This window comes from Haliotis asinina, chromosome 14, assembly GCF_037392515.1.
Source record: "Haliotis asinina isolate JCU_RB_2024 chromosome 14, JCU_Hal_asi_v2, whole genome shotgun sequence".
In the NCBI taxonomy this organism is placed as follows: Eukaryota; Metazoa; Mollusca; class Gastropoda; order Lepetellida; family Haliotidae; genus Haliotis; species Haliotis asinina.
This window is the reverse complement of record NC_090293.1, coordinates 16,422,371-16,435,011: the sequence shown is the minus strand read 5'-3', so window position 1 is coordinate 16,435,011 and position 12,641 is coordinate 16,422,371. Positions and strand designations below refer to the sequence as shown.

Sequence of the window (12,641 nt, the reverse complement as noted above, 5' to 3'; positions counted from 1 at the left end):
GCTAAAGAGATCCTTCATAGTTCTTGATTTAAAATACTCATCCCTTGTGATGGAATATTCAACGCAGTCAAGCAAGACATGCTTGACTGTGATTCTTTCATCACACGGGATGCAGAACGGAGGATCCTCACCTTTCAATAGGTATTCATGAGTACATCGTGTGTGGCCAATACTACACCGTCGAAGGATGATGACGTCATCAAATCTGGACTGACAACCCAAGTATGTATAACCAGTATACGGTTTTATTTCATGTAATTTATTTACACCCACCTGGGTGTCCCACTTCTTCCGCATCAGATCACGGATATAAGATCTAATTGTAGGTTTATAATCTGAGTATGGAATTAGAAGTGGTGTCACAGATTTATTGAACGTGGCTGGGAAACCAACAAACGACGATGTCGTATTGGCCAGTAGCAAGATCATTGTACAAATCAGTTATTTCTATTAAAAGTGGCTATTTACATGATAAGTTTTTAATTGCCTGAAGGCAAGACCAAGGGTCTGAATAGAGTTTATACTGTTTATGTTTAGGATGTCTTTCAATATATTTAAGAGCTATTAATATAGCGTTTGCTTCCGGTGTGAAAATAGAGCTATTATCCGGTAACTGAAAATATATTATTCTGGATCCAGTGACATTGTCACAAGCCACTGCGCCACCATCTTTGGACCTATCTGTAAATAACAATTTGTATGTACTATATTTTCTTTTTAACTGATTATATTCTTGTTTATGTTGTAATTCATTTGTTTCCGATTTTTAACCTCGTCCGTGTAAGGTCAGCTTCGGGTCGAACCAACTACCAAGGAGGAGAAAAAGGCAGACGGGAAGGAGATATATTGGCTAGCACAATGCCGCTCTTAATCCCAAATATGGTCAAAATGCCAAGTAACGTTGCGAGACAAGATTCGGTCAAGCCTGTTATGAGTTGGTAATGGATATCGAATGTTTAGCCAAAGTTTCACCCAACTTGTATGCGAGATCAGATATTTCAGTTAGTATGTTATTATCCTTTTTAAGATGATGAATACTGCTGGATTTGGAATCCCGCCTTTAACATTTCTAAAATATTTCTCTGCCTTCTTCCTCATTTCCTAGTCTGTGTGCATTTATCATTAAACCATGGTTTACGGATGTGCGGGTTTACAGTGAGAGGACTCAGGACTAGTTTCATCAGCTGTATGTTTCAATGTTTCCGAAAACATTTTAATTGGATCAGGGACATCCATGAAAAGGTCTGATTTAAGTTCTTCAAGACAGATGGCCTGAAATAAGGGCCAATTGCCCTTAGAAAAATGCCATCTTGTTACAGGCGGATCATCATTAACTAAACGTTTTGCCTCATGATAGGTGACATTCTTTTGAAATTTGATTTTGACAATTTCATATTCACGTTTCCAGATTTGACAGGACTTTGACAAAGACATATGATCTCCAAGACAATTGACACATTTTGGAGAAGACAAGCAGGCAGAACCTTCATGATCCTCTTCACCACATATGTAGCATGTTGCACGATTCCTGCAGGATTGGGCACCGTGACCCAACTTTTGACACTTGTAACAACGAAGTGGATTTGGAATATATTACTCCAATTCGATGTTTCAATATCCAGCACCAGTATACTTTGGGTGTTGCGGTTGTGAAGACGAAATTAAATAAGTGTTTGTATTTCAAGTTTCTCCATGTTTCTTAAATGTGAATTGTTTAACGTGAGTGACAACTTGATTTTGTAGTTCAGGGACGATTTCTGTTTCACTCGTGTGGGCAAACCAGCGGTCTCGGTCTCTCAAGATGCCTTTACTGCTGTTCAGAGACTTGTGTGGAGAAACAGCAACTGCAGTATTTGCAAGCTGCTTTGTGGATATGAGGGTAGCTTATTGTTTTGCCGTTTTACATGAGGAGAAAACCAGATCTATCATTTCAACCCCTTGGACATCACCAAAAGGTCCATAAATTTGCTTATGATGTGGCAAATGGATTTAGTTTTAGTGATTCACCGTCAGTAGAAGATACAACCAAAAATCTGCTCCATGTACCCGGAGATCTGTTTGTGGCACTGCCCTCATCAGAGGACAAACACTCATCTAATGCTCGTTTATGTTTTTTGGGTTGAGCCATGGTTAATAATAGAAAGTTCACCATCCCAGCTCCCCACCCTCCACCGAGTATCACATGGACAATGCTATGTACCAGTGGGTCTCCGACTGGCAGCACCAAGGATACTGAAATGGTATACTCCAGCAGAAGATTAATTTTTTAACAATTAATCGATCCACCAGATTGGCCCATGAGCCACCGCTTTCTGGGCATCAGACCCTAGGCAAAGTTCATAACATCGGATTTCAAATCCAAAGGTATTATGTGAATAAAAAGGCCAAGGCAAAAATTGAAACAATACAACATCAAATTTCTGCAATTACATGAATAATCCACGCACAGTGCTTGGCGTGACCAGCCGATTGGTTGAACCGTGTCCATTCAACCACCCGTCTAGGTGAAGTCAGGGCCAAAGTGGTGTGTTGAGCAACAGGTACATGGTTACAGGTCCCTATTGCACTAAACCACCAGGATCCCTTCCTCCGCCACATAGGGCCGCAATCCACTGCAAACGGGTTGGTGGGCCAAATATGCCCCCGCCCGACGGTGAAATTACTTGGGTACTGTTGACAAATTCACTAACTCACTCACTCTGGCTCAAGCGTGGACATGCATCTCCTTACTCCCACATCTAGGAAGAACGTCTAGGACATGTATATCCTTACTCCAACATCTAGGAAGAACGTCTAGGACACGCATCTCCTTACTCCAACATCTAGGACACGCATCTCTTTACTCCAACATCTAGGAAGAACGTCTAGGGCATGCATCTCCTTACCCCAACATCTAGGACACGCATCTCTTTACTCCAACATCTAGGAAGAACGTCTAGGGCATGCATCTCCTTACTCCAACATCTAGGACACGCATCTCTTTACTCCAACATCTAGGAAGAACGTCTAGGGCATGCATCTCCTTACTCCAACATCTAGGACTCGCATCTCTTTACTCCAACATCAAGGAAGAACGTCAAGGACTCGCATCTATTTACTCCAACATCTAGGAAGAACGTCTAGGACACGCATCTCCTTACTCCAACATCTAGGACACGCATCTCTTTACTCCAACATCTAGGAAGAACGTCTAGGGCATGCATCTCCTTACCCCAACATCTAGGACACGCATCTCTTTACTCCAACATCTAGGAAGAACGTCTAGGGCATGCATCTCCTTACTCCAACATCTAGGACTCGCATCTCTTTACTCCAACATCTAGGTAGAACGTCTAGGGCATGCATCTCCTTACTCCAACATCTAGGACTCGCATCCCTTTACTCCAACATCTAGGAAGAACGTCAGGGACTCGCATCTCTTTACTCCAACATCTAGGAAGAACGTCAAGGACTCGCATCTCTTTACTCCAACATCTGGGAAGAACGTCTAGGACACGCATCTCTTTACTCCAACATCAAGGAAGAACGTCAAGGACTCGCATCTATTTACTCCAACATCTAGGAAGAACGTCTAGGGCATGCATCTCCTTACTCCAACATCTAGGACACACATCTCTTCACTCCAACATCTAGGAAGACCGTCTAGGACATGCATCTCCTTACCCCAACATCTAGGACACGCAGCTCTTTACTCCAACATCAGGGTGATAACGTCTAAGACATGTATATCCTTACTCCAACATCTAGGACACGCATCTCCTTACCCCAACATCTAGGACACGCAGCTCTTTACTCCAACATCAAGGAAGAACGTCTAGGACACGCAGCTCTTTACTCCAACATCTAGGACACGCAGCTCTTTACTCCAACATCAAGGAAGAACGTCTAGGACACGCAGCTCTTTACTCCAACATCTAGGACACGCAGCTCTTTACTCCAACATCAAGGAAGAACGTCTAGGACACGCAGCTCTTTACTCCAACATCAAGGAAGAACGTCTAGGACACGCAGCTCTTTACTCCAACATCAGGGTGATAACGTCTGAGACCCGCTTCTCTTTACTCTAATATCAAGGCAATAACGTCATCATGTTATCTATTTTACACATTATCGGAGAGGGTCCCTACCTGTTCCTTTGATTTCTAGAACTGCTACATGGCTAATTGTATTGCTAAAATTGTTAATCAAACTCACTGTATGAATGAAAGCAGTTTCATTTTTTATTTAAACTGTTTGCCTGGAATATAATTCTGTCAAGAGAAAAGGAAAAGATTCAGCCTTTCTTTGCATTTTTCAGCACAAATGCCTGTAACATGTAGCTTGTTGACGCAAAATAAAAAGATGTTCCGTAAAGAAGATATTTATTTTGACCATGACCGACACGGCTGAAAGTGTTTGACCATGCTCACATGATAAAAAGTGATTGACCATGACCGACACAGCAAAAATGTTTGACCACACTGACACGGCGGAAGGTTTTTGACTCGGACACCCCGCTTCGAACATCGGCATGCATGACATTTCTCACTCTACACCTACTTCTGTCAGCCACTGCCATCAAGTGTCTACACTCCATAACCAATGATTCCCTAGCAAACACTCTGATATACTCGCCTGCGAGTAGATGACCTCACACCTTTTACCCTGGGTAGTGAAGCACATCATATTTGCGACATGAACTCACTAAGAGGCAGAATAACATCTGCTAGTGTCACTCAATTCTAGATTATTCTGTCAAATGACGTTGAAAGTAACCCAGGCCCAGCCCATGTAACTATGAAAGATTTAAACTCCGTTAGGTGTGACATCGTGAACGAGATAAAAGAATTCAAACAGATCATGATTGCTGAAAATATCTACAGTGAAATCCCAACTGAGTGGCCTATCAGACAAATGCTCCACACTAGAACATACTGTGACGGATATCCGCAAAGATATCGATAGATTATCACAGGAACAGTCTATTATATACAGTGATGTAGACGAGCTTAACGGGAAACTAGAAAACATTGAGGATAAACTACAGTCGCATGGAAAGGATATAGACAAACTTGAATGTTTTAGCCAAAGGGACAATGTCGTCTTTCACGGCGTGAACGAGAGTGAAAATGAATCGTTCCACAACAGCAAGAACAAAACTGTCGACTTACTCACAAGGCATGTCCAAACAAAGACTTGGGATCGTAGTGACATTGTACGGGCGCATCGTATTGGGTCCAGGAGACACCATCAAACCAAGCCGCGCCCTCTTATTGCAAAGTTTGCGTGCACAGACGACAAAATCGAAGCATTGCGGCACCGGGAGGAGTTAAGGAAGTCTAACATAGGTATTTCAAACGACCTAACAAAACTCCAACGAGAGACATTGGCAGACGTAAGAAAAAGAGGCTTAATCGGGTACTACAAGAACGGTCAACTCCATACGAAGCCCGCCAATACCAGTCGAGCCCCCAGCGACAATAGGAGGACCAGGGCTCCATGGGCACCTCGGCGCACACCAGCTACACAGACCAGCAGCCCGGAGGAAGTGGTACCCCCTCCCTCGGGCACTACAGGGTCATGTGGTATCACCTCCCCGGAGGCTATGGATGACGAATAGGGAAGTGGCCGGGCCAGTGTAGACTCACCAAATACAACAGGTGATGATATTTCTTATGATATTGGTGACCTTTCAGTACTTGTATGGAACGTAGATGGCTTAATTTCTAAAACACATGATCCCGAATTTATTCAGTTCCTAGAAAAATTCCACATAATGTGTATTGTAGAGACGTTCCTTGAGAGAATTATCGACATCCCGCAACTCTCGGCATATAATGTTTATGCTGCTAAAGCACATAGACTAGCTACTGCCAGTAGATTATCAGGCGGTGTTTATATGTTTATTCAAACGTCAATATCTAATCACTGCCAACATGAAAACTTGAATATAGACAATGCGGTTGGCATTAGGATAAATAAATCCCTTGTAGAAGGGAATAAAGATATTCTCTTAATAGGGATGTATGTTCCTCCCTCTGGCTCTTCCTTCTTCAATTCAGGAGAACGGGTTTCCGGCATAGAAGAACTCGACCAGTGGGTAACACATAACGTCGACCACAGCTTTGACACAATAATATGCGGGGACTTAAATGCACGCGTTGGGTGTGGCAATAACCCCACTGAGAGTGTTGATGAGCCAGGTGTGGACAGAGGAGCGTTCCCGGAGGAGCAGAGTGTCCCCACAGATCACAGGAACTCTAGTGACCGAACTGTAAATGCGTCTGGACGAAAGTTGTTGGATGTTTGTTTTACGCACAACCTGTATATATGCAATGGTAGAACTGCTGGTGATAAAGATGGTAGTTACACATATATTTCAGAAACTGGGTGTTTTGTCATCGACTATTTCATAGCTTCTGTAAATACTCATACATTTTGTAAATATGTTCTCGTTCACTCAAGAATTAAATCAAAACATTTACCAGTTAGTTTGATGTTGAGCTGTAAATACGCCATTCCTGCAGATACCGATGATAAATGTAATGATGATCCATTTTTTGGATACAAATGGCACGATAAACTTGCTAGAAATTTCCTAGATTTACTTCATGCCCAACAACCATCTGTAACTTCCTTGACAGAACTGATAAGCCTCAATATTGAAATGTTTTTGAATTCATTTGTCAGAAACCTTCTAAATGCTGCTGAAGTGTTCAGAAAAAACCCAACAAGTCAAATAACCAGACATTTTATAATAATAATTGTCGATATGCGAAACGAGAGGCAAAGCGTGAACTTCGACGCTATAGAAGCACCAAGTTACCTACCAGTAAACAACACTACTGTACATTGCGTAACAGATATAAGAACGAATGTAGAAAGGCTAAATATCTGTATCAACGTATAAAGAGCTCCAAACTATGTTCATCAATCAACAACTCATTTGTATTCTGGAGGGAACTTCCATTAAAAGTTCAAGTTGTCCTATCGATAAACCAATCTTATACCATCATTTCAAGAACTTATATTGTGATCTGGAACCGAAAGAAGATGTATCTTGCAGTCAAGATTTTAATATTGATGAAACTGTTGTTTTAGATGAAGTTGATCGATGTATTTTAGAGAATCCTATCACTGAGTGTGAAATAAGCTCATGTCTCAATCACCTAAAAAGGGGTAAAGCAGCTGGGCACGATGGAGTAATAGTGGAACTGTTAAAATCTTCTGAAAATATTATCATGCTTTTCCTTGTGAAATTGTTTGATATGCTCTTTGGCAAGAATATTTTTCCAGACACGTGGATTAAAGCTGTCATTGTACCCCTTCATAAATGGGCGATCGAAGTAACCCAGACAACTATAGAGGAATATCCCTCCTATGCGTGTTAAGCAAACTATATACATCTCTCTTGAATGTTCGTATTACGAATTGGTCTAACATAAAAGACGAGATACCAGTGAGTCAGGCAGGGTTTAGACAGGGTTATTCAGCCATAGACTGTGAAAGATTTCTTAATGTTAACCCCCATACCCCGAATGCCATTGTATATGGGGAATGCGGCAGGTATTCGCTTTATATTAACGCAGTGTGTAAAAAGCATTAAGATATTGGCTGCGAGATTTAGTTATGCATGAAAATCGGATACCTCTCAAGGTATATAAAATGCAATTATATTATTCTAACTGTGGTTACACGACTTATGCATTGTATGTTCGTAAGATCTTGTTCTCACGTGTTTTTGGTTATGTGTGGATGTTCCAATCTGTAGGAGATATATCCTACTTTATTAATGCCTTTAAAAAATGTTGCTATTAATATGTTTTTCCAGTCTTGGACTTGTACTCTGAAGAATAGCTCCAGATATTGTTTATATCGTGAATATAAAAGCATTTTAGCTCCTGAGAAATATCTAGATTGCACTATTAACAAACGAGTAAGGAATATATTTGTTAAGTTTAGATCTGGTTTTTTAAGATTGAAATGTAACGAAGGGAGATGGTTAGGAATAGAACAGGAACAGCGTTTATGTCCACACTGTAATTTAGCTACTGAAGACGAGTACCATTTTTTATTCATTTGTACATTATATAGCACGCTACGAATTAAGTACCTCCCTTCTGTGTATCATCAAAATCCGAATATGTACAAATTTAGATCCCTTCTATCAACGGATAATGTAGTAGTTTTAAAAAGCTTAAGTAAATTCCTATGGCATGCATATGAATTAAGAGAAAATACATGTACAACTTTAGATAATAGATAACACATAGACAGTATATGACTACCATAATATATATAATATACATTGTATATACAGCTGTATACTCTGCATTGTATATGGGCCTGAGGCCTTCGTAATAGAAATAAACACTTGACTTGACCATGCCGACACGGTTGAAAGTGTTTGACCATACTCACATGATAAAAAGTGATTGATCATGACCGACATAGCAAAATGTTTGACCACACTGAAACGGCTGAAGTTTTTGACATTACTGACATGATAGAAAATGTTTGACCATACTGACATGACAGAAAGTATCTGACCACAATGACATGGCAGAAACTGTTTGACAATACTGACATGATAGAAACTGTTTGACAATACTGAAACGATAGGTGTTTGACAATACTGGCGTGGCAGAGAGTGTTTGACCATTCTGACGTGATAGAAAGGGTTTGACTATACTGACACGGTAGAAAGTTTTTGACCATACTGACATGATAGACAGTATCTCACCACACTGACACGGCAGAAAGTCTTTGACCATACTGACATGGCAGAAAGTTTGGATATACTGACATGATAGAAAGTGTAAAACCATGACTGACATAGACAAAATTTTTCACCATACTGATATGGCAGAAACTGTAAGACCATGCTGACATGATAGAAGGAGTTTGACCATACTGATAAGGCAGAAAGTGTTTGACAATACTGTCATGATAGAAAGAACACACAGCTATGGCAGAAACCGTTTGGCAATACTGACACGGCCGAAAATGTTTGAGCACACTGACACAACACAAAGTGTTTGACCATACTGACACAACAGACATTTTGGACCATACTGACACGACAGATAGTGTGTGATCACACTAACATGGCAGAAATTGTTTGAGCACACAATGCATTTTAACAGCAATGTACAAGTAAGAGATGTAACTGATCTGATGGTTTCCTGGGTGACGCCAATGACAGCTGCTTTCAACAGCTCACTTGTTTTGTCAGGAGAGGTAAAAATCAGCCATACCTTATTAACATGTGTTACAGCTATATGCCGCGGTGTAAGGATGCGGGGCATTATGCATTCGTTTGTATAATCTAGCATTCTAATGTAGAAGGAAGGCAGCATATATCGGACCAAACCGTCGCTGCAGACACACTGAGGGTTGGACACAACAGAGTCAGATAATGATGGAGGGCCAGGAGGTTTGTAAAGGGCAGAAGGAGGAGGTGCACCAGGAGAATGTTCAGAATGAGGAGGAGGGTGGAGAGGAGGCGACGAACAAAAGGCCCAAGTGGGCGAGGAAGTCTGACTACATGCTGTCAGTAATAGGCTACTGTGTGTCCCTGGCCAACATCTGGAGATTTCCGTACATCTGCAGTAGGAATGGCGGAGGTATGTTAAGGGACATGGTTTTAGAGATGCTGAGACATTTTGATGCAGTATTAAGCACGCTCGCTTCAAAGTATCATAGGCACATACTTGCAATTGAATCAGTTTAGACTTGACTAAAAACTAGGATCTTGTGAACGTGTTTCATTTCATAAAATATTACGGTTTCAAGTGTATGCATTGGGAAGATGTCAAAGGATTGTTGTAAATTGATAATTGGTGTTGTACATTAGAAAATACAAGCAGAATTGTCCAATAATAAACATACGACAAAGAAATCTTTTCCAAAATCGCGGATTAAACGCTATCAAAATTTCCATTGTCTATTCATCACGTACCATGTTGTAGGGACAGTGGCATGATAAATCTCTCCTCAGAGTCAGCACTCATCTACCTGACTGTTTAATAGAATAATGATTAACAGACCCCATGAGGAATAGCCATGAACCGTTCCGGCGTACATTGCAGCAGTGCCATTCAAAATCAAACAAGCGATAGCGTTTGACGTGACGCGATACGACCTTACGATGATGAACAAGAAGAAACTGTGCATTGTTGAGATTCTTTCTAAATGTACAAACATCATTTGAATGATATGTGTCACGAGAACTGTGGAAGGTTTAAGGTTTGCACTTTTCTCTTCAATCTGTTGGTTGCCAAATCATGACATCTATTGAGCTGATTTAGCACACGGAGTAGACCTCGTTCCAATTCATCCCACACATGTTCTAAATATACGTTCCAAGGAGCTGCTTGAACATTGCCCCGTTGAGGAAAGGTCCAAGCTGATCTGGCCATGCGAAGACATTTAAAACATTGCAAAGAGCGTCTTGCTCAAGGCTCCAAACCTTTCAAAACGTTCTATGGTAAACAGTTCGTGCCAATGCAGTACCCTCATTTGACTAGTAGCATACGCTCCCGATTTTTTCTGGCGAACATCATGGCTCCAGATAATTTTTCAACATCAGGAGCATGTACCGTTAATTATTTCTCTCTTATTGGAAAACCCTGAGAGTAGATTTAGGTTACTGAATGGAATTTAATGGCATATCAGTAATCATGTGTTTCGTTTAATATATGCACCACAGCATTGGTACTCTTGTGTAAACAGGACAATAAACAATAAAAAATACTTTTTTTCATAAAAATACGTTTGTACATGATTTTGGTGCGTATCTTTTATGTTTTCTAAATTATTTATTACTGCATAGTGTATATTTTTTTATCCATTCAGATGCCGATATGGTCTTATCTGGAACTCTGTGAATAGGTTACTAGCCTTTGGATGTGTTTGTGATGTGTTTACCACCATGGGTCAGGATACGTTCACCTATTGTCGAACACCCGGTTTCATCATTACTTGGTGTAATTCATAAACACTTGGAGTCGTTTTTATCAACCACCTTAAGTAATTAAAATACAAAGTCAGTTTTAAAATTGTTCTGATGTCGAATTTCATGGTTGCAGTCACTGGAGTGTGTGGTCAAGGCTTGATTGTTTACAGACAGTGTTATGCAGCTGCAATACTGCTGAATATGGCGTCATACACACTCATACTCGTGATATAGCCAGAACCGTACAACCCATTCATGATTGTGGAAATGTTTTTGTCGTTTCAATATCTGGAATGTCAATCCTGTGCGATGACGTTGCAGGAACGGAATTCGATCTCTGCAGCCCAGGGCCCCGTTTGACAAAGCTCTAATAAGCCTAAGATCTCGTAACTTTTCTCGTAGCATCCGTAGCTCCTGTGTTACAGTGTAGGAGGCACAGTGGCTACGAGAAAACTTACGAGGTCTTAGGCTTACGAGTGTTTTGTGAAACAGGACAAATAGCAGTAAAAGCTTCTTGAACAACTAACGGGGATTTCTGACGTGTCCTTGTCCTCCTTTACAGAAGCTTCGGGAAATATAGACTAGTCTGCAAACATAACCCCTCAATACGATGTTTTTTCATACTCTTTGTGTAAGTGACTAAATGTGTCCCTTTGGAAATTTACAAAACGTATAAATAGTTCTTTGATTTCACAAACTGACTGAAGTATCTGTCCATTTAATTTACTGTTACAATTATCAAACTTTAATTGCATGGAAATTCGATTACGGTGACGGAAAATGATAGGCGTGAGAAACAATAAAAAACGAAATATAATATACTCACTGGCAAAAGAAACTCGAATATCGTGGAATGGTGATATTAATAATGAGTGAAAACATGGCGTTTTGCTACTTACATTTCTATCACAAAGGACAACGATAACTGGAAAGAAAGCACTTTGTGAGTTTATTCTACACATGACATGACATGACATGACAATCTAATAATATGTATGTAGCATAATATGCGCAACGCATAATGCATGACATTATGTAGTGTCATCTATAGGGAAACAGACGTTAACGTCATTAACGGGTGTGACCTCCATTGGCATCAGCATCAGCAACAGGTACCGCCATCCTCCCACGCTGGTGAGGAGGCGTCGAATGAACCCCTTGTTGTTGTAAGCGTCAAACAACACTCCGTTGCTGTTGTTGCCAGTTACAACTGGACGTACTCCCTGATGTTGAATTTCCCCTTCCATACGTGGCATTCAATCTGGGCTTAAAGCTGGCTAACCCACGGTCTGGATGTTGTTGTTCTGGAGGAATGTCCTTGTCAGTCTTGATGTGTGCACTCTCGCGTTATCTTGCTGAACAATTAAACAATTACTGGTCTCAACACTTCGTCGATGTAGCTCTGCGCCGTAGCACCGCTACTACTACATTGACAATTGTTCTGAAAGATTACATGTTGAACAGACATTCCCAGGTTATGGCACCCCAAAACACGAGGGAAGAACCTCCCCAACAATCTTTCTCCAAAACACAGGGTTCTGAGAATCTTTCACTTTGACGACGCCGTATACTATGCCGTCTGAGGTATCGATACAAAAGCGACTTGCATCTGTGAAGACGATGTTCTGGCACTGTCTACTGCGCTAGTTGCGATGGACTGCTGCCCATTTCAGTCGGACACATGTATGTCGTGGCGTCAAACGTA

At 40.9% G+C, this 12,641-nt stretch overlaps 1 protein-coding gene across 1 annotated transcript in view; it reads left to right on the top strand.

Moving 5' to 3' along the window:
- Positions 1-9,346: 9,346 nt before the first annotated feature.
- The window catches only part of LOC137261528 (sodium- and chloride-dependent glycine transporter 2-like), a 28,607-nt gene continuing 25,312 nt past the window's right edge, over positions 9,347-12,641 (top strand). Inside the window, exon 1 of the mRNA XM_067799287.1 lies at positions 9,347-9,605. Coding sequence (XP_067655388.1) covers positions 9,398-9,605 — 208 coding nt within the window. The 5' untranslated portion in view covers positions 9,347-9,397. The remainder of the gene's footprint in view (positions 9,606-12,641) is intronic.